Source organism: Cicer arietinum, chromosome 7, assembly GCF_000331145.2.
Source record: "Cicer arietinum cultivar CDC Frontier isolate Library 1 chromosome 7, Cicar.CDCFrontier_v2.0, whole genome shotgun sequence".
NCBI classification, from domain to species: Eukaryota; Viridiplantae; Streptophyta; class Magnoliopsida; order Fabales; family Fabaceae; genus Cicer; species Cicer arietinum.
The window spans coordinates 17,257,527-17,281,541 of NC_021166.2; the positions used below are offsets into that span (position 1 = coordinate 17,257,527).

At 30.0% G+C, this 24,015-nt stretch overlaps 2 protein-coding genes across 2 annotated transcripts; one reads left to right on the top strand and one right to left on the bottom strand.

Annotated features, from left to right (window-relative positions):
* The first annotated feature begins 782 nt into the window (after window positions 1–782).
* LOC101496147 (exosome complex exonuclease RRP44 homolog A) lies at window positions 783–14,233 on the top strand. Its single transcript, XM_012718302.3, has 24 exons — window positions 783–1,034; window positions 1,164–1,301; window positions 1,426–1,583; window positions 2,492–2,547; window positions 2,701–2,823; window positions 2,985–3,115; window positions 3,204–3,444; window positions 4,689–4,842; window positions 4,970–5,210; window positions 6,092–6,248; window positions 7,220–7,336; window positions 8,127–8,252; window positions 8,361–8,413; window positions 9,957–10,063; window positions 10,525–10,579; window positions 10,698–10,797; window positions 11,627–11,738; window positions 12,081–12,201; window positions 12,372–12,431; window positions 12,541–12,646; window positions 12,728–12,823; window positions 12,998–13,079; window positions 13,173–13,238; window positions 13,728–14,233. The coding sequence occupies exons 1-24, from the start codon at window positions 981–983 to the stop codon at window positions 13,924–13,926; spliced, it is 2,853 nt and encodes a 950-aa protein (XP_012573756.1). The 5' UTR covers window positions 783–980; the 3' UTR covers window positions 13,927–14,233.
* A 475-nt stretch (window positions 14,234–14,708) lies between these two features.
* On the bottom strand, window positions 14,709–18,923 carry LOC101496474 (protein PIN-LIKES 7-like). The gene is made up of 10 exons (XM_004509403.4): window positions 18,723–18,923; window positions 17,935–18,014; window positions 17,680–17,804; window positions 17,053–17,174; window positions 16,707–16,883; window positions 16,164–16,277; window positions 15,949–16,049; window positions 15,627–15,679; window positions 15,343–15,528; window positions 14,709–15,136 (listed from the first exon to the last, which is right to left on the bottom strand). The coding sequence occupies exons 1-10, from the start codon at window positions 18,858–18,860 to the stop codon at window positions 15,012–15,014; spliced, it is 1,221 nt and encodes a 406-aa protein (XP_004509460.1). The 5' UTR covers window positions 18,861–18,923; the 3' UTR covers window positions 14,709–15,011.
* Between the last annotated feature and the right edge of the window lie 5,092 nt (window positions 18,924–24,015).

Here is a 24,015-nt window from a genome sequence, read left to right on the forward strand (position 1 = left end):
TTAAAATGGAGGAATAAAAATTAAGGATTAGTTAAAATAAGGAGACTATAATTGAAAAATTAAAAATGGAGAATAAAAAATTACAGATTAGTTAATATAAAGGATCAAAATTGCAAAATAAAAAAAATGAAAGGACCAAAACTATATACTAATAAAAATAAGAGGATTAAAACTGTATTTAAACATAATAATAAAAATAAAATAAATAAATATAATAATATGTAAAACAAAAAGATAAAAAAATGTGTGTGAAAAATAAAGTGTTTGAGTAGTCTTGATTTATGTGTAAAATAATTGAGTGGTATAAAAATGAAAACAACACTGTTATTTTTTTGTTAGTCATTGTTTACATTGATTTATCCCTTCCCAATCTATTCATCATCTTAATTTATCCTTCTTTCTAAATTTTCCTTGAAATTTGGTGCTAAAAATTGCATCAATAGATAATTAAAGAGATATTATAAAAACAAATTAATGAAAACACATTAGAAAATAGAAATTGGGTACATATTTATTGAGTTGATTCAGAGGATAGCAAGTGATGATGAGATCTGCATTTCTTCCTAATTTTTTGCAGTTATTTAGAGGACACAGTTTTATAACTCTTTCAGTTCTGTTTTTAAATTTTAAATCTTAAACATGCTCAATTACTTTCCTCTCCCCAATTAATGATCAAAGGAAAAAATTAATTAACATAGTAAATTGATAGTAGATTTTAGAGATTATTTAAAATTTTATAAGAATCTAAAAAAAATTGATAAAAAAATAGATTAAATTAAAATTGAATTATGCCAAACCTAATAATAATTCCCGGTTTCCTCGTTACGAACTCTCTTTGTTAGCGTTCAACTATCAGCGGCTCGCACCGTCACGATTCTCATATTCCGCCGCCGTCACCGCCGCCGGTGAATACAAACCTGTAGTCATAACCAAAAGTGTTTCGTTTCAATTCACTCAAGTACCTCAATTGAGCCGCCACAATGCTTCACAACAAGTTATTCCCTAAGAAAACCAGAGGTGGCAAAATCATAAGGGTAATTTCTTCTTCCTCTAAAACCCTAATCCTAACTTTTTTCAACTTGCTTTTCTCTTTTCTAGAAATTTGGTTTTTTTTTTTTTTTTTTGTAAAATATTTATTTACTTATTTATACGTTTGAGAGCAGCAATTGAGGGAGCATTACTTGCGAGATGATATATATTGCGGTGCTCCGTTTTGTACTGTTTGTGATTCTTCTGGTGCTCGCCTTAGTGAGTCTGCTTCCACAATTCTTGTTGTTGACACCAATGTTGTTCTCAATCAGGTTTGATTTTTATTTTTCACCTTGTTTCTTTGTTGTTTTGCTTAGTTTCTATTTGGAAGGTTTGTTATGCTGAGACGAAAGACATCTTTTTGTGTGTGAATTGGATTATGTACTGTCATGGCAGATTGATTTGCTGGAGAATCCGGCCATTGATGATGTTGTTGTACTGTCCATTGTGCTGGAAGAGGTTAAGAACAAGAATTTGTCTGTTTACAATCGGATTAGAGCTATCTGTGACAATTCAATGAGGAAATTCTGTGTCTTTTCCAATGAGTACCACAGGTAGTTTCTTTTTTTTTTTTTTTTGCGATTTTTTATTGTTTTGTTATGACAAAAAATTATATTACAATAATAACAGCATTTAGGGAACACAAGAAATTATGAGAGTGATAAAAAAAACTAAAAATTTGACAAGGCTGCATAATTCTGCCAAATGCGAATTAGGGGGAAGTGTAGACCTTAGACATGTGAGCATTCTGCTCCAACATTAAGCATCAAAAAGACCCCAGGGTTATTGATATTTGGTTCTTTGTTATATTTTCAGTGACCTTTTTACATATGTTTAGTGCTATGCATGACGACGGGGTGTTGTTATTGGGTAACTTGCATTTGTGCATGCACCATATGCCCAATCCCGGGTGGTGTGAGGATTTAGGGTAGGCCTAGCTCAAACCCCAAAAGCTAGCATAAGGGACGACTATTGCCCAAATCTTATAAGGACTAATTTGACAATACTTTTAGTTGACGTGGCATCTCAAGACATGCCTAGGTCTAGACTTCTGAAGCATGGTCAATTGATTGTGGCCCAATAACAATGGATGACCCAACAATGAATCTTAGATAGACTCAAAATTTTAGAATTTATATTTGGCCTAACTAAACTCCAAAAGCTAGCTTAACGGGTGAGGATTGTAGATTGCTTAGCATTATAAGGACTACTTTGCCATATCTCTAAATGATGTAGGATCTCAACATGACTACTATTAATTACAAGTGAAAGACACCACTTCTGAAGACCTATTGGGAGGAGGATTGTTTTAGGGCTTTGTTCCTTTTGTTGGGGTTGATAATTTTTTTTACTCATGTAAACCATTTCATCTTATGCTGCCAATATATTTTGCTTATGGATGATAGCTTGTAGAATTTGCGCTACCTGTATTTGTTATGATATTGTGTCTCTCTGTTGGCAGGGATACTTATGTTAAGGATATGCGTGGGGAAACTAAAAATGATAGGAATGATAGAGGTTTGCTTTTCTTATTAGCTTTGAATTTATGATTTATTAATTATAATATTATATTAATTATATGCTTTCTGGTTCACTGGATAGTTTGCTTTTGAATTGCCGATATAGATAAAATCCTTTTGTAAGTTGTAATTTGAAAGTGTGGTAATGCAGCTATTAGAGTGGCTGCACAGTGGTATCAGAAGCATCTAGGTGGTGCAGTAAAGGTTTTGCTTATAACTAATGATAAAGAGAACAAAAGGAAGGCTAGTGAAGAGGGCATTTGCGCAGAAACAGGTGGCTTAGTTATCTTTTTTGGTCATTGAATTTGAATTGTATGTTAAAAAGATAGATAACCAATGTACTTCCGCTGTGTCTATGAGGAATATGTAACTAATAATGGTTTTTTTGACAAGATTTGCCCCAAAGGTTGTTAATCAATTTGTCTTTTGTTTCAGTTGAGTCTTATGTCAAGTCTTTGGACCGGCCTGATTTACTTGACCTGCTTGTGCGGCCTTCATCTGAAGATGTAGATATGGAAGAGGTTGAAGATCTCAGACCATCCAAGAGGAAAGTAATTTATTCAGAGGTATAATTTCTATTCTATCTGGTAATTTGTGTCTGAAGGTTTGGTTTAAACTGACATGATAGAGTATTTACATTCTGTTAATTTTCAGCATAAGCCGATGTCAGAAATCACATCTGGTTTGCATCGTGGAATATATCATCAAGGGAAACTTCGTGTAAACCGTTACAATCCATTCGAAGCATATGTTGGGAGTGAGAGCATTGGTGATGAAATAATTATTTATGGGCGCTCTAACATGAACCGAGCTTTTGATGGTGATATTGTGGCTGTTGAACTTCTGCCTCAGGACCAATGGAAAGAAGAGAAGTCTCTATCTATAGCTGGTGAAGGTATGTCTAATTGTCAATTAAGCTATCTGTACTCCATCAAAAGGCAGATTTCCAACTTTTTATAATTTATTCTGTCAAAGTTATCTCAATAGCTTATTAACCAATTTCACTCGCAAAGAAAAGCCACATAAGCAGTGGTCATCAAAATGCAGGGCTTCCAATTTATCCATAAATCTGGACTATGGATTTCTTTATTAAATGGAAAAGGGTTAACAAGTGCCTAAGTTAGAAAGTGTTATTTGAAATTCTAACTTTTGAAACTGTTAATGCATTGAATACTATAATTACCAACAAAGACTTTCAATGTGTTGATTCTTTAACCAATGCTAATAGGGAAAATTTGTTTGAAATTTTAAATGGTTTTTTTATTAGATATGATTATGATTTATAATACAACATTATGGTATTGTTTGATCTATGTTGCTGACGCCACCTATTTGGAAAAGCTTTTGTTGTAATTTGAGAATTTATACTTAAGAGAGACATTGAAGGAAAAAAATATTGCTGAATCTTTATTTTCAAATTTCTGTGAAAGTAAAAACGTTTGAAGCATAAACTATAAAGAGATCTGTATATGTGGCATCAGCTAACTCCAAGGGGAAAATTAACCTTGTGCTACGCCATAACTTAAGACTTCCAAACTGATAAAAAGTTTGAAGTACTCCCTCCATCCCATATTAAGTGTCACATTAACAAAAGAAAAACGTTGCAACATAGGTGTCGCTTTATTTATTTCAATCTATAAATCCATTGACGTCATACAACTATTTTGCTTGGGGGAAGTGGAAATAAGTCTTATGTGTCAATTCATGAATATTTAACCTCGTGGACAATAAATTTGCTCTTATATAGTATATACTTGTATTGTTATTTTGGTAAAAGTAGAAACTTTATCATGGAAAGAAGAAGTACAAAGGAAAGAGAGGACAAGATGTTTGACCATAAAACATACAATGACATTAATATGAAAGCGCTTTCCATACCTCTTTGTATTCAAACATTTAAATTATTCAGGGATGCATAAACCTCAATAACTAAGTTTTGACGTTTGCCTTAAAACTGAGCTGGATAAGCAAGGAAACATGCTTCTTTGTTTTATTCTCTTCACATTGCATTTAACATGGGTATACTTCTTCTTGAGGTTGAAATAGTTCAATCTTTTCTTGTACGTACATGTCTTTTGAAGTGTGCACATGCTTTTCTATTTAAATTTCCCATAAGGTTATATTGTTTATTTGCAGAAGATGGGGACGAGGATGAAGATGTTCATCTAGCCCCAAATAGTGCCGATGTTGCACCCAGAACTATTCCTCAGCAATGTTCTACTGGAGAAGTAAATGCTGGATCCTGTCGCCCTTGTGGTTGTATTGTTGGTATTATAAAGAGAAACTGGCACTCGTAAGTGGCATATATCATCTTGTTCTCTGTAACAAATTTGTAACTGCCACCAGACTTTAATTGTTTTTATTGTCAATCTATGAAGCCTATATTCTTGACATGATTGCTATAACATTTGTTTTCTCAGGTATTGTGGATCTTTGGAGCCAATGCCTATGCCTGGAGGGAGTGGCGGCGTTGCCCATGCCTTGTTTGTCTCCAAAGATCGTAGAATTCCCAAGATTCGTATCCAAACCCGCCAACTCGAGAACCTTTTGGACAAAAGGATTATTGTATCAGTTGATTCTTGGGATCGTCAATCTCGATATCCATCAGGCCATTATGTGCGGACTATAGGAGAGATAGGTGATAGAGATACTGAAAGTGAGGTATGAAGTTAGAAGATAATGATTATCTGACACTTTTATGCTTGAATACTGTAATGTTTTTATAAAGCTGATATATATATATAGTCATATCTAAGTGATTTCTTTTTCCTTCTTTACCTCGTTGTCTTCTTCTGGCTTTATAAGAATGTAAGATTTTAAACCTCAACTATACTAATATAATCATCAGTCACTTGGGCAAACTATTACAAACCTTTTACCTGGCTGCATGCTTATGGTCTTGCCGTTGCCAGTCACTTCACTTGCTCACAGTTTGTGGATGATTTCATTTAATAGAAGGGACACAGATTTGGTACTCCACACGAATATATGGAAGGAAGTGGGGAATTGAAAATCCCCTTTCATACAGACAAGGAAGCACTGATGCTTTTAAATGTTTGCCATACTTTTTCAGGACGGTACTAATCTGATACTGTGTGTGCAATGCAGGACACAATTAGATACTATTATCCTGCACTTATCCTATAATACTTATTCCTTGTATTTTTGTGCGATTACATTTGTGAATATAAAAACTCCCCTCTTAATCATGGAATGACCCCTTTATTATTATTATTGTTGTTGTTGTTGTTATTTACAATGCGTTATGATGGTTTTATACTTCATATGTTTTGTGGATGTTGTTTTGGTTATTTTTATTGTACCTTTCTCTACCCAAATTATAAATATTCTTCCATGTCCTATTCCTCTGCTTTGCCAATGTTATATTCTGATACCTTTATTTGTTTCCATGTTTCTTTGAATCTGTGCTAATAACTTTTTATATGTTTGTATTTGATGTATGTGTCTAGACAACTATTTGTTGTTTTTCAACCAACTAAACAATATTAATGCTATAACATATATATTTCTTTTTATTATAGGTGGTTTTGATAGAAAATGATATAAATTCAAGGCCATTCTCTTCACAAGTGCTGGCATGCTTGCCGCCATTGCCATGGTCAGTCACTTCTGAAGATTTGTCCATTCCATTTAGGCAGGACTTGCGTCATTTGCGTGTCTTCAGTGTGGACCCTCCAGGTTTGAGTCATTTTCTTAATTTTCTATTCCTCTGCAAAGGGTGAAATAGTACTGAATCATATGCAAATGTAATTCTAATATTGAAAATGGAATATTTTTTGTTTCCATTTTCAAAGATGATATGAGTTTAACCATTACAATAATCCATTGTCAGATTTGTTTGTGGAGGAAACCTCATGGATTAGTTATTAACAATCTCAGCATGCCTTGAGATGATACAACCTTTAAATACAATTGAGGCTTGTTGTGGCATGCCTTGAGGAAATCTGACCCCTCCCCCTAAACTTCTGTCTACCAAAACCAATAATTAGAAATGATAGTTTTATTTATTTATTTTTAAATCTGACATGTTTGTAATTAAACGATTTTATCAAAAGTTAGCTCAGCATCTGGAATATAACATCCGTAATGATGATACGTGAAAGAGCGTATAAGTGATTACAATGAATAATGAAATAAGTGAAATACAATGAATAATGATAGCTACTTTAAAGGAGTAAGACATGTGAAATCCTGTCAGATATGAGTAGGAGAAAGAAAATATTTCTACACTAAATTTTATTAGACAAAGTGACGATAAAACAAATAATCTCATAACTGATGCCTTTTGAACACTTGGAATTGTTTTAATCTTGGACGGGTCGGCTTGTCTTTTATAGTCATAATCGAAGTGCTTATATGTGTACTGATTCCTAAAGGACACATAGTGAAAAAATGCATTTTAAGCACTGTATTTTTTTTTTCTCTTTATTCCACGTCTGTAGTGATAACTTTTACCGTTTCAAAAGAATCTTATTGTTGTTACTAATTTTTACAATGATTAGTTTCACTTAATTTGATAAAGATCTATTTAAACTGACAGATTTAGGTGCGTTTGGACTTTGGATAAAAAATTTAATATTACACTTATCAATATAAGCACTTATACATAAGCTGGGTAAATATTAAATTTTTGTTGCTTCTGGATGCAGGCTGCAAGGATATTGATGATGCACTCCACTGCTACGCTCTTCGAAGCATTTACTTTTTAGGATATTATTTCGTTTCAAATATATCTCCCTCATGTAGAGCTGCATACTCTCATTTATGTCCGGAAGAGGTGCGTGGCAGCTTTTCTACCCTGTATTGTTATCTTGTCTCTTTGCACTATGAAGCTGGAGTTCATATCCTTGGTCTAAGGATTTCTGCCTCTGATGGTATCCTCTCATTTTTGCCTCTGATGGTATCATTTGATTTCTGCCTTTTGATGGTATCCTCCGATTCCATTTCTGCCTTTGAAGTTGGAGTTTGTATCCTTGGTCTAAGGATTTCTATTTTAATGATGATACATGTATCGATAATCTATATATATATTTGTGTGTGTGTGTGGATTAAAGTGGCATTTATAGATTACTACTACTATTAGATGGATGTTATGATTCATTTGCAAGCACGTGAAGATAGATGATTTTAATTTGGCATAAATATGCTCTTACCTACTATTTTAATTAGCATATCTGCTTGGCTATGTTTTTTTTTTGTTATCCTTGCATAATATAATCAATCTAAATGCTTTCTCATGCATGCTTGAATTGTATACTGGTAGATGGAATATGACACTTCTTTTTTGACACATGTTATATTTGGATGTTATTTATTAGGGTTTCTTTTCTAAATAGAATCTGCTTGTCTTGACTGAAGTAAGAAGTTATCAAATCATGTGCTTTAGAGCATATCTGAATAGCACAAATAATATCCATCCTCTATGGGGTGTTACTTTATTTTCTTCAACAATCAGGCTTCATTAGTTTTTCTGCCCTTTTTGTTGGTCTCCTTTATCTTCCCATTTTATGCCATTTAATCTCTCTATGTAGTTCTTCTTTAATGAGTTTCTATCAGATATTGCCGATGTGACAAATTTTGTGTTTCCTGGCACTCCACTTGATGATGAGGCTTCTCAAAGGGGTACATCCGTCTACCTTGTTGAGCGGAGAATAGACATGCTTCCTAAACCTTTAACAGAAGGTAATATCATTTAACCTTTTAACTAATTAGGTGTTGTATGCTATAAAAAAAGAGAATTTGTGTGGTTATAGCAATTTCGGCCTCTATTGATAAACTTTTACCTGACAGACGTATGTTCTCTTCGATCTGATGTGGAAAGGCTAGCGTTCTCTGTCATATGGGTATGTGCAATGCCATTTTCTGGATATTATTAAACTTAAAATTTATATATATATATATATATTGTATATGTGCAATGCCATTTTCTGGATATTATTAAACTTAAAATGTATATATATATATATATATATATATATATGTGCATTACTATTGGATAGGAATTATATTTAGTTAAAATCTTCGAAAATATGTAGCACAGAATCACAAACAGAACCATAAGTTTTCAATTAATAAGTTTTACCCTTTGCTGTCGTTTTCTTCCATATGGGTATGTGCAATGCCATTTTCTGGATATTATTATATATATATATATATATATTTTGTATTTACACATTACTATTGGATAGGAATTATATTTAGTTAAAAGCTTAGAAAATATGTAACACAGAATCACAAACAGAACCATAAGTTTTCTATTGTTAAGTTTTAGCAATTGCTGTCATCTTCTTCCATGAATATATGATCCCATTGTTGTAAAATTAGTCCTCCTCTCACTGATATTATATGCCCCATCAAGCTCATCTAAACATCTAAACCTTGCATTTTAAATGTTTTGCTGATTGCTGCCGTTTTCTGCCATGAATAAGATCCACTGTTGCTAGATTACTCCCTTCTCTTTGGTATGCACCATCAAGCTCATTACAAACTTGCAACTGCCTCAAGGCTGGTTTTGCTGCATCCATGTTTGTTGAACACACTAAAAATTGGATTCCCCACTGCTACTGCACTGCTTCTGTTACTACCTCCACCATTTATGCTGTGTTGCTTATTTTTATTTCTGTTCTGAACTTCTATCTTGCTGTTACCAGCTTCAACATCTGGACTTCGTTATCATCTCTATTACTATTATCGCGATCATGTGATATCACATTGACAGAGCCATAATGTCACAATATCCCTTATTTTCCTCTTTGATATGGATTTTTACTTTTAATTTAATCAGGAGAGTATTATTAATTAAAGAAACTGTTGAGCAGGCATTACGCACCTGATATAATACAATCCACAAGATAATGTACCTGTAAAGCAATAGAAGAAAAATAACAACACTAAAATGTACCAGTTACACAAATTTCTGTTTATAATGCAGTCAAATACTTTATAATTACCATTTTGGTTATGCACTGTTATTTTTGTAAAAAAATGTATGTACTAAATTATCAAAAAAGATGACCAGTACATTTCCTGTTAATGTTTATCATCCATATTTTTATTTATCTCAAGAGGCTGTACAGCTTGTACATGTTATATCAAGCGGATTCCTGTTCGTTTTTAGTTGACCAGTTAGTAGTAATAGTACTGCCTTGGTCCCCAGGTACCATCCCTAAGGTGTTGGGGTCTCTTCTATAATGCATACATGCATTGATTATTTGTATTATTTGAATTTCACCATATCTTCTTCGTGTCTTCAATAATATGATCAAAATGTTGATATGTTAACGCTGAGTTTAAATATTCCAAAAAGATGTCAACTTAAGCAATTAGTATTTGGGCAGACTCTATTTTTTTCACAGAATTGCACTTAAACTATTTATGTATGTTCAGGAAATGACACCTGAAGCAGACATTATTTCCACTAGATACACAAAAAGTGTCATAAAATCTGCTGCGGCATTGTCTTATGTTGAAGCACAAGCAAGGATGGATGATAGGTGTGCTTTTATTTCTCCTTTAGATCCTTGTGATGGTTTGGATTGACATGTCTTTAATTTAGCACTATTATCTTTTAGCTATAATTAGGACTGAAGAAAAAAAGTAAATACTAAAGCTATTTTTCTATTCTGTGATTGTGTTTTGCCCTAATTTCTGCATTGGCTTGAGTGATTTTTGCAAAATAAACAGAAGTGCTAGTCAAGGGAATGTATTCTCACTTTTCTCGGACAAAAGCCTGTGCTAAAAGACTGGGCTCATGTTCATGACTATAGTTCAAACTGATAGTTGATTTATGCTTTTTTGATCAATTTATGTGCTAAAATGACCATTTCTTTTGTTGTCCCCAGGGGTAGACATCTTGTTGATGATGACTAATTTTATCTTCCAGTCTGTTACTTTGTTATGCAATTTTAGTTTCATAAAGTAGTTTGGTTACTGTATCTTGTTTTTCTTTGAACAGTCGATTGATGGATCCAGTAACTACTGACTTGAGAAATATGAATAGTTTAGCCAAGGTATGGATTTATGGATGCAGGTTTTTTGTTTTTAAGTCAAATCAATGGTTGTATACTATTTGTACGTGCTCTATAATAAAATTGTCTGAAAAGTATATATTTGTTTGTGATCTATCAGAAAATGAGATTAAGGCGTATTGAGAGAGGAGCTTTGACTCTTGCATCTGCAGAAGTCAAATTTCAAATTGACACCGAGACTCATGATCCCCTTGATATTGGTATAACCTTCTCACCTGTTATTGTCATTCGTATTTTCTTATAAGGGTTGTGCGATATGGGAAATTGTGTTATTATTATTGAATAAAAAGTATTCTGGTACCATTGAAGTAGGATCTCTAGGAGAACAATGAACCTTTCATCTATTGATTCTTTGTTATGTTTTCAAATGTGTTAGACCTAATCCATATGACTCTTACATTCTATCTATCACTGTGGAACTATGTACAAGTTAGTGAACATCATTTAAGCCTTAAAGATCTGTCCATGAATATTCCTTCATTCTTTTGGATTAAATTTGTTCTGAACCTAAGTTTATATATAGGGGTATATGGTCTGTGTTCTGTCTAACAATTGTTTGTCTCATTTAATTATTGTAATTTATTTTTCCTTTTCCATCTTATCCCTAAAATTAAATCAAGTGCTTTGTCTAACAAATATTTGTCACATTTCATTGTTGACATTTATTTTTGCTTTTCCATCTACTCCCTAAAATTTCATCAAGTGTTCTATCTAGCAAATATTTGTCTCATTTCATTGTTGACATATATTTTTCATTTTCCATCTAATCCCTAAAATTTCATCAAGTGTTCTGTCTAACAATTATTTGTCTGATTTCATTAGTGACAAATATTTTCCTTTCCTTTTCCATCTAATCCCTAAAACCTAAACATTAATTTATATACTTTTGCTTAAGGTGGTTTAGTAAAATTGGTGTATTTAGTAGGAGAGCAAATTTATCTCCTCCATAAAAAGAGAGGCAAAAAAGACAGGTTTATTCTGCTTTCTGGTTTTGAGAATTTTGGTTCTACTGTTTGCTTTTATGTGTAGGCATGTACCAGATCCGGGAAGCCAACCAAATGGTGGAGGAGTTTATGCTTGCTGCTAATGTTTCTGTTGCACAACAAATTCTTAAGAGCTTTCCTCTGTGCTCGTTATTAAGGTTTTCTTTTCTGATCTTACCTTTTAACATTTAGCTTTGATATAGTGTTTTCTAGGAGTGGTTGTTGTTATTCTGTCTACTAGTGAGCTTACATTATATACCTAAACCTTACTTTTTCATCTTTCAGAGAAACTGAAATCCTGAAATCGCCAGGCCTAATATTAATGGTCTATTATTTTATATGTACTGCATCTACCAAATGAGATGTTACTTAAAGAATCATTTCCTTCCCAAGTACCCCAGACCATTGATTAGAAGCACCAAATATTTCTACTAAAACAATTGCATGTGACTAGACTGTGTATGTGCTAATCTGATAATTGTTTTTTGGTTCTTGCGTAGGCGTCATCCAACTCCAACCAGAGAGATGCTTGAACCCTTGCTACGTGTTGCTGCTGCAGTTGGCCTGAACTTGGATGTTTCCTCGTCAAAAGCATTGGCTGATTCTCTTGACCATGCTGTGGTAAATATTTTATTTCTATTTTTCTTTTTTGCATCAGTCTTGTTTTCTATTGACAGTATATTATTATATATGGTTCATGGATAATTATTTTCTGTAATGATGTTATGATTTTGCCATAGAATCTTTGTTGATATACTTTTTATAGTGCCTCATGTATAGTACCTTTTCAGGGTGATGATCCATACTTCAATAAGTTGATTCGCATTCTGGCAACCAGATGCATGAGTCAGGTAATTTGAATTGGAACTAGAACCTAGATTTAACCTTTAAAAGAGAAAAAATGATTTTTTTTTTTTTAATTATAAAAGAGAAAATTGATTTGTTCGCCTTGTTTCATAGGCAGTTTATTTCTGTAGTGGGGACCTTAGCCCTCCAGAATATCAGCATTATGGGCTTGCAACACCTTTATATACCCATTTCACATCACCTATAAGAAGATATGCAGGTAGGTACATTTTGATTATGTTATTGTGTTTACTTGGTCAATTGTGTACAGTAACATGAGATGGAATATTTTTTCTTGCAGATGTCATTGTACACAGGCTACTTGCTGCTTCTTTAGGAATATCCAAGTTACCGCCTGTATTTCAAGACAGGCTGCAGCTCACTAGTATAGCAGACAGTATGAAATCTCTTTAATATTCTAATAGTACTTTTATCGGGCCTTAATGAAAGTTTTCTGTAGGACAACTATATTTTTTATGAATCAAATAGTACATTTTTCTTCATTATTCTTGTCCATTTGGCGTGACATTTTAAATCGTAGTAATGATTTTTTTTTTCATATGTGGTTTAGATTTAAATTATAGGCACAGAAATGCTCAGATGGCTGGGCGGGCCTCTGTAGAGCTGCATACTCTCATTTATTTCCGGAAGAGGTGCGTGGCAGCTTTTCCACCCTGTCACTGCAATTGTTATCTTATCTTTTTTCACTTTGCAGCTTATTCTGGAGTTTGTCTTTGCTCATGCAGGCCAACGGATACAGAAGCTAGGATAGTAAAGATAAGATCTAATGGATTTTTTGTGTTCGTTCCCAAGTAAAGTATCTTACCCCTCATTTCTTTCTTTTTTATTTTTGTGTCGCATAACCCATGAAAGAGTGATGATAAAAATAAGAGAAGAGATTGTTTTGCTTTATTAATACTAGTGTGCAGTGTCCGTTTTTTATTGTGCTAAAGTGTATACATATATTTATTTTGTATTTCTTTGAATAGTTTTTATTTTTATTGTGAGATTGTAATACACTCTTTTACACCAACTGTAAAATTAGAAAAGGAAACTTGCCATCAAACAGTTATTATGCGTGACTAGAATTTAAGCATGGAAAAAGAAAATAGAAAAGGGTATATTTGGGAAGTAAATAGACTACCAAAAAATGGTATTGGCTTTATATATTATTATTATAGATCACGAGGAGATGGTTATTTCAGTAGGTGTTGTAAGCTCTGAAGCACCTATTAGACATCTACATATTCATTCTGTGAGTTTTTCATTTATAGTTTGTGTGATCTTTTTTCTCTTCATAGATATGGCATAGAAGGACCTGTATATTTGACAACAAGAGCTGAAAAGGGAAGTGGAGAATGGTATGTAGATGAGCAAGAGCAGAAGATTAAAAAGATGGATGGTAGCCTTTCATACAGCATTTTGCAGACAGTTCAAATCCACATGGAGGTTGTGGAGCCTCAGCCTAACCGGCCAAAACTTCAGCTTACTCTCATATAGAGAGGTATATGAACATTGAACAAGAAAGCGTGCTGTGAAATGTACATCCTATTTATATTGCTATCCACGCCTCGGCTAAGATTTCTGATATCGGAATTGACTAACCTTCAGTGTTGTTGGAAGGGGCGAAAACATAGGTTGAGTAGTGTTGTTGGAGAAACAGAGAACAAATGGTGAATGGTTGATGACAAGTCTTTTTATATTTATTTATGTATGTTAGTTTGATAAGTGGGATGTGAAATTTTGTCCATATTGATCTTGTATTTTAGAGATTTGCATTGATATATTGGAGATGTTGGATTACCAAGTTTGCTTGATATATTATCAATAGTTAGTCCCAAAAGTTATATGATCGTAAGCTAAATTATAAATTTATACTTATAAAAACAAAAATGGAAGAAATGAAATGAATACCCTCAACCGTTGATGAACTCTCATACACATTTTAGGAAGCCATGAAAGCACAGTTCAGGATGTAATGCAACCTCCAAACTTCATTATTATCTTTTTGTTTGATGGGTTTGATTCTTGAAAATGTAGGGCAAAAACTTTTCTCCGAATTGTTCAGCATCCTTCTTGGGAATCATGGCCAACTAACATTTAAACAAAAGGGATCTAACTTTTTCCACCTCCCAAAGTCAGTTCGGCAGTATACATCTAAAAAAACACTATTGTCTAGAAGTATACTCCCAAACAAAAATAGTTTTTCTCCTGTCTTAAAGTGTACTCTCCAAAGTCAATTCAAAAGTATATATTTTAAAGAAAAACACTATTATCCAGAAATATTCTCGGAACAAACATATTTTTTTCTTCTTGTCATATAGTGTACTTGTGGAATATAGAGTGAAGCTTAAAGCAAAATTGTTTACATGTAAATAGTTGGCCGTGGTAAAGTGATACCCAAGCCTTGACAAGTATTAATAAGTAAAACATTAGATACCTAAAGCAAGGGTTTACTACTAGTCTGCCCCTAGAAGAGGTGAAAGGCATTTGCTGTACAATTGTCTCATTTGCACAACTATTACATTAGTGGTTCTGTACATTTGTTTGAATAACTTATTGATGGTTGAGAAGATAAAACCATCTTAAGATAAAGTCCATAGGAGGAATGTTGACCAAAGTGTGAGTGCTATAGCAGCAGCACCATATGTCCACAAAAGGATAACTGAAAACTCTTCTGTTCCTACATCAAACAGCTGAGCCATGGTACCTTCATAATGTCATTGAAATGTAATGTCAGCAAAAATGATAATTATATATGAACTCAAATGTTATCCACCTGCAAAGGTTGTCTGCCGTAGAACTCACTATACAAAATGTAATTATCATTAAAATAACCTAATAGCATTAGACGCATTTTTTATATTAAGTGTCAGTACTACATAGCTAAATAAAAATATGTACAAAATCACTTACTAATATTCATTGCAGGTGGCAGGGCATACTGTATTACCAAAACATATTGAAACAAAGGGTCCAATGGGAGGAAACCTAAATTTGCAGCCACTTTAACAACAAAAAATCCAATAGCAGGTAGTAAGACAAGTCTAGCGATGATGATAGAAATGAGGACTAATGGTTGGATACTTGATGATTGCATGCCTGCAATTTCAGGACATTAAAAAATTAATATTAGTTTTTCAGATTGTTCAAAATATTTTAAGAAGAATGCACATCTTTAGAAGTTAAATTTCATATACCTTGTGTAAGGTTACCCCCAAGCAAAATGGTGATGCAAGGAATTGTACCTTCCCTACAAATAATGAGTCAATCTAACTTAGTGTTGTGCTTAGTTTTTAGGCACATAAAATTGGTATTAACGTGTTTGGATGATATCAATTAAAATTGAATTTGCATTTATAATTTATTCTAACTTGAAGCTAAAATTTATAGTCTTTGACTCCAAATATGATTTTACACTCAAATTGAATGTTTAACATTTTACATTCAATTCCCTTTGAACCAAAATCAATTTTTGTCATCGCAGAATCAAAGACATACTTAAAAAAGGCACATACATACCCTAGCAATTGAATGGAGTCTTGGATCACTTTCAGTGGAGCATCTTGTCCTATTAAAAGGTTCCTTAGCCATTTAACTCCACCAAAGATGAAGCCTAGAAACTAATTATATAATAAGGGATGAAATTTCTATGGACCATTTTATTTACTTTCAAAATGCAATGAAAAAACTAAACCAATAAGCAAAATGAAAAGAGAGAAAGGAATGGAACTCACAGTAGCAATTATTGGAGGTGACACAACTTCTTCCAGAATTTGGCTTGAAGATTCCATCATTCTATGCATAAAAGATTTACTATGGGATACATTGGATATACCTTGGTCTACAAGCTGAAGATTTGGATTTCATTTGATATCCAACTAATTGTGAGTATATGTATGATATAGGCTATACTTAATGGGAAAGAGAAAAATTATTATTAATTAAAGTGTACTAATGATCATATTACAACTTTACTCAAGGGATTTAAACTATGCCGATTTAGATTACTAAGTCAAACTTTTATCATAAATTTGACACCTCATTGACGACAAACTGTTTTTATTTGAGTTTGAGAATCATAAGAAAAGTAAAAATATAGTAGAATAGAAAGGTTTTGATGTTCATTCATTGCTATAAAGACTCTAAAAAACCTTCAACTTTCAACATTCTCACATTTTTATTTCAGTAAGTATATTTTTTGCCAAAATTTCCATGATCTCATTTTCTACCTACACAAACATGGTTATAATATACATTTGCAAATTAAGGAGTCTTACTATTTGGTTCTCAGTGTCTCCAACATTATCATTTCCTTTGAGAAGTTGAGTTTGTGCATTAGTATCAAGGCCTATGTTGGCAATCTTCAAGATCTCATCAGCCTCAAATGCCTTATATCTCATGGAACTCTGTCTAATCAGTTGGTAAGTGAAGGTCCAAATGTAAACACCACCAATCTACATTTAACATATCATGATAATATGACATAATATACATAACATTTAAGAGAAACAAGCATTTATCTCATCACAATGATTCACTTTAATAGTTTCACATCTTCTTATTAACAAGTTAAAATGAACACGTATTTTAGAAAATAGAAACAAAAAATGTTTAAGTCCTTACCGCCAAAGAGAAAAAAGAGTAAGAGAGTGCTCTAGTGCGACAAGCATCATGTGTACCAAATGGAGCTCCTTTCTGATTACAGATAGCAGGAATAATTACAATCGGAAGGTTCCCCATATTTCCTAATCATTGATAGCATCATGAAATGTTAAAAAGTTTATACATATAAGTGTTTAACCAAACTGAACTGATATAAAAGTTTACATAAATTTTAATTAAACATTTTCATACTGAATTTGATTCTTTTACTATTATTAACAAATATTAGGACTTGAAAAAACGAAATTCAAACAGTAAATTATTAAGATTATTTAAGAAAACAAAAAACTGAAACTAACTAATAAACCGAACTGAACTACAATCAAACCATGATAGATGATAATTCACGAATCAAATTTTTTTAATTGGTTCGCAAATTACCTATTACAGTTCGATTCTTTTCAGTGCAGTTCAATTTAATAGTTAAGTTCAACCTTACCTTACATGATGAAATATAATTGGATGAATATTTAAAATTTTTTTATGCCGATAATGCACATTAATTAAACTCTTTAGATAAAAAGGTTTTTGAGACAATTAAAATTGTGTTTGGTATGAGACAATTAAGTTTGATAATATGCTTCTAACCTGATGAACATGAAGCAATAATAAGACCTTCCACTTTCATGTTTGGCTTTAGTAACTTAACAATTATCCATCCAAGAAACCCTCCAATTAAGAAGCCTAGTCCAATGTTAACTGGCATAAACCACCTATATTGATGATTGAATAATATATAAACAAAAAAAGAAAGAAACATCATAATGTACTCTTTTCTATTCTTGTGGTTCCATTCAACAAATATGCAAAATTTATAGGAGTTAAAAAACAAGCAATGTGTACCATGATATCATATCTTCAAGAGAAACACTCTTTGCAAAACTGGAAAATATAAGTGAAGGTGTGAATGCTGTAAAAACAATCTGCACAAACAGTAGTGAATCTAGAAATATTGTTTATTGGGGGCAATAAAGTAAGTATAGTATTTTTACAAAAAAAAATTTAGAATAAAAACCGTTTAATTAAGAAAAACATTAAGATATATTTGGTCTTGGAAATAAAAAAAAAAAAAATAATTTACAATATTATATAACTTTTTATAATGAAGTGAGTGAAAATAATCTATAATATTTTCATATAAAATATATTTGATCCTTAAGTTAAAAGAAAGAAATATGGAGTATGTAAATATATAAGAAAGTGAAAATGAAAGAAAATGTAGTGTGGACAAAATCTATTTTTTATTATATGATTAAAATGATTAAATGTGTATTAAAATAAATTAAATAAATTTTTTACTTAAAAAAAAAATTGTGGGGGCAAGAGCCCTATTACCATGTGAATTCTGTGCACAAAACATAAAAAAAAATGTTAAGATTAAATTTATGGACAAAAAAATTAATGTTCATTATATTTATAGAACTTCAGAACTACAAGTTAACGGTATAAACAAATTATACATCAATATCCTATCATATTTCAACGTCTTGTTGCAACATAAACAAGTTTTAAGAAAATAAAAATGATAATATTATGGCATGAAAATGTTGTATATATATAAAAAAAATGTTTACAATGTTGGTATATAGAGTTTGAAAATACTGATATCTAATTCATCTAAATTGTTTTACCTTATTCAATGATTTTCGAAAGTCGGGTGAAAGAATATTATTACAATATTCAGTTGCCATATAAGCTCCAACTGCACTTATAAGTAGGACTTGAATAATTGGAGCAGATGCCACTTCCAATTCATCCCAAAAATCCATTTATCTTCTTTTCTTGTTGCTCAAGGTAACTGTTATAATACTCTTCTTACTTTCTGTTTTATTCTATATAATAGGATACAATATAGTTAAATTTTAGAAAACAGAACAATCACAAATTGATGATGAAAGAAGAGACAACAACCAAATGTCAATATTGACATATTCTATACATAATTTGTTAGTTTTTGGACTTAAAATTACTTAAACATTTTAACTCCTTTAGATCTTCGGAATATATAAAGTTGATTTCTTAATTCAATCAATATACATGATTTCCTTCGGGGAGTGTTTCAAAATATTTTAATTATGTAGATTTCAACTTTATATATAGACTATCTGATCTTGATTAGACGGTCTAGATTGTATTACTGTTGTTGTAAATGTGTGCTATTGTTACGAAAGATATCTAAATACAATTTTAAATTAGAGAAATATAAAACAATCTTTTTTCATTACTTTCAATTGTTTGCTAACTAAGTGAAGCCACATGATATATTTTACTAAAATATTTTTATGATTCTTATTAATAAACACAATATATATAAGTCCCTTTCTTTTTTTAACATACACAATTTGTCTTCCAACAAATTAAAGAAGATGAAAGTTGAGACAATATTATAGATATATTGTATGCATGTCTCAAAAACAACATAAAATTAAATAATGCATGCATATTAATGAGAGAGTGATAGTATGAAACCTGTGAATCAGAGGCTAAGCTACTCAAATTTATGAAGAAAAGCAAAAACCAATGAGTTTGAGTGAAGATGGAAAAGAGAGGAAGGAAGAAAATTTGCTAGGCAAATAGTGTTTTGTAAAAATGAGTATAGTTACATGATTCGTTATTTGCGCTTGGCCTCAAGGACAAAGAGTTTACACATGTATTCTCTATTCTATTTCTATGTAAATATATAAAGAATAAAGAAATAGCATACTATGAAAATTATGCTTCTTTTCCCTTCCCTACTCTTATTAGTTATTATTTTGACCAAAATCAACCACACAATTCATGAATTTGATAAATGCACTATGTGTGTATACTCATAACAAACTCCAAAAATGCTAATTAATATCAAAAGTATTTAACTCTATGTTATTTAATTATTTCATAGATACCAAATATTAATTCTTCAACTTCATCGATTATTAATCTCTATCGGAAAATCTCTCCTCTAATCGCATTTTATCTATTTACCAATTTCAATCACGATTTAAATATTTGAATAAAATTTCTCTCATATTAACATAATGCTTTATTGAATGCAATAGTTAACAAGAGATTGAAGAATACATCCTCCAACCCACAATAATTATTATATTAGGTCATTTCATTCAAATTAAGGAGAATAATAACTTTACTACATTAATGTTATTAATTATTAACATATTATTATTAGAAGAAATTTTTTTTAAGTCTTATATTGAAAATAAATAAAACTCTAAAAGAGTTTATAAAAAGTGACATGTCTCACTTTATAAATTGGTTTTGATGAGATTTGAAATCAATACTAAGGTTACAAAGTTAAACTTTTATTCTTGAATTAATATCTCAAATATATTTCTTCATTTTTTTGAAAGGCTAAATTTACTCTTTTTTAAACTAATTTTTGTTTTCATTTTTGTCATTATTCATTAGTTCAAATAGATGATTTTTCTTTTAAAAAAATTAATCACATTAGATTTTGTAATTTTTTGTTCTTGTTGTTGACATATTACAACTTTCAATATTTGTTGTTGACATATTACAACTTTCAATATTTATTCATCAAAGATGAGTGTTTTTTCAAGATATTTTTTTTTTCAAAATCACTAAGTTGTTTTCTTTTCTTATTTTATCTAAATAAGTAGTTTTCACATACACATATTTAATTTTTCTATAGTTTTGTCGTTTAAATACAATGTTATTTTATTTGTCGTCTTTATGCAACACTTTTTTGTTTTTTCTGTCTTGTTATAGTGTTAATTTAATTTAAATTGACAACATAGTTTTGATATATTATAAATTTTAATTAATGATTTTGATATAATCTAAACATCAATGTTATAGATCTAAAGATATGAATATCTATAACATTTAAATTTATTGATATATTTCACTCATTTAAATAAACAATTATCATTTTACTTTATTAAGAAAAAAACTTTCAATATTTATCACTTGAAAGATGGGATATAAGGATATTAATGATTTGGGATTGATAGTTAATGCATCCGTCAGACCCCTATAACCGACACAACAATAATATTTATGGATTTTTCATTCTTCCTTTTTCCATTAGACATTAACGAAATTTTATTTTACATAAAAATTAAATTTAATATTTAATAGATATGCATCGTCCTTCGTTCATTTGAGTTATTAATTTTAAACTAAAAACCTCTTCAATGAGTTGAGATGTTTTTTACACAATTACGGGTTAAGACTTAAACCTCTTCAAAAGTGTGTACAACACTATAAATTTCTTAATTTTTTCTCTCATTCTTTTATATTTATTTTTTCTCTCTATTATTCTCTCTTCTTTAATATCTATCACTGTAGGAGTGTAACGTATAGAAAAAAGTGTACCAAAAACAAAACACTGAAAAACGTGCGAGCAACGTCCATCAACCGCGATTAGCGGATAAGTCCAGAAGATTAAAAAACATACAACTATGAGAGTTGACTTAATAATAATGGAACTAAGAATTTTTCATCTTAATATCTAGAATCAAACAAAAAAACTCATTTTATTTTTCAAAAACAAACATTTATTATGTATTTTTTTTATACTCATGCTGTATCTTAATGAGTGTTACTTTTAAAAAAAATCATCTCAAAATAAATATCATTTACAATTTTTAATATAATTTTAATTATTATTTTTTAATATACTACTATTTAATGATTATTATATACACAATTTTTAAAATATTATTATATTTTATATTGATAATGGTAAAAAAACTCACTCATAGTTAAGATAGATAATTTGATAAAGTAATTTGTCGTTTTCTTTTAATTATTGAATTTCTTAATATGTGAACAAAAATCTTAAAGGACACTCATTGCGAAACAAATAAAATATTTATCAATGACAAATATATATCACATGTTTTTTTTTAATACTTATCAATGACAAATATTATTCATATATTTTTTTATGTATTAATAGTGACAAATATTTGTAAGTGACTTTTTATATTTATCAAAGATAAATATTTGTTTCGTGTTTTTTTGATATATTATCAATGACAAATTTGTCTCATGTTTATTTTAATATTTATCGTAACAAATATTTGTCCCGTATTTTTTATTATGTATCTCTGTCAAATATTTATGTATTCTTTTATATTGATATTTAACAAATATTTTTTTCATATTTTTTATGTACCAATTATAAATATTTATTTCATATTTTTTATATATACAGTTTTGTTTTGCCCATAAACTTCAATGAGCATTAGAAGCTGAGAACTTAAATCAAAATCGAAAACCAAAATTCAAGATCTATATATCAAAATCCCAAACTCAAAAACTAAATCCCAATTAATTTTGAGTGATAAAGATGAGAATAAGATTAAAAAGAAGATTAAAATAAAAAAGAAGAATAAATTAAAAAATTGTTACTTGCTTTTTTTATAAGTGATGATTTTGATTTCAGAGGTTGGGATTTGAGAAATTGAAAAAAAAAAAAAAAAAAAAAAAAAAAAAAAAGAAAAACAGTAAGAGAGGAGACAGGTATATGGTTTGAAATGGAAAAAAAATGAAGAGGGGATTAAATGTGAAAATAGTGAAACTTGAAGCAAAAATCTCATTTTATGTTTCCTCGAAAAATATGCGTCTCTTAATTTTATATTTTTCCGGATAAATATTTGTTTTATGCTCTGATAAATGTATAAATAAAAAAATATTTATTATGTTTTTTTTTAATATTTGTCTCATATATTTTATGTATCAGTAACAAATATTTATTCTATTATATTTTATATATCATTTACAAATATTTATCTTATATTTTTTATGCATAATTTATAAATATCTAATTCCAAGTTTTTTAATATTTATAAATAAAAAATATTTTTTTTATATTTTTATTATGTATTAATGACAAATATTTATCATGTAACTTTTTATATTTATAACTAACAAATATTTGTCAAATAATTTTTATGTATCAATTATAAATATTTATTTTGTATTATTTTAATATTTGTCGCTTGTTTGAGCGAACTTAATATACTTGTATGATAATAATTAGAGAAAAAAATTAGGCAAAAAATAAATTTATTATATTTAACTCAAATTATTATTTTTATCTTTTAACTTTGAAACGATTAGCCATGAGGAGGTCAATATTGATTTTCTTTTTCTTTTGTTGTTTGCTTTTTGTCACGTTGAAGTATATTGATTGAAAGTTGATAGGTGTTTGGAGCCCGAATATTAATTAATTAAGATGAAAAATAATTAATTCCTATATTATTAAGTCAACTCCCATGTTGTATATTTTTTAATCTTCTTGACTTATTCTCTAATCGCGGTTGGCGGAAGGCTCACAATTTGTTTCTTAGGCTTTGTTACTTTCTTCGTGTTATTTTGATTAAAATATTTAAATGAATTTTTAATCATTTTATTTTATTTAAAATGAATCTTAAATTTTTTTATTTTTAAAATTAATTTTTTATTCTTTATTAATAAATTCTTGAGATATTTTTGGCGATCTCCATTTTTTGTTATGTGGCACATTATGTAGTACTTAAGAAGCATTTATGATTTGGATAAATAATTTATATGTTATTATTGTTGTAATTAATTTTATTATTTAATTTATATATATATATATATTTAAAATTAAATAAATATAATTTTTGATATTATATAAAAGTAATTTAAAATTTTAAATTATTGATGGATAAAAAAAAATTTAAATTTAAATTTATAAATAAATAAGATAAATTATTTTTGTATTTTAAAGTTTTAGTATTTATACCTTAGGCTCGCTTTGTTGTCCACTCTTTCTCTTCCTTTCTATATTGGCTTATATTGTTAACAATTAGAATGTCAATTAAGACTAAATAAAGAATTTTGTATCACCAAATATTTGAGTTTGGATCCTCACAATCTATGTCAATCATATTTATTTATGTTAATTTTATTCTTTTTTTTTTTTTTAAATAT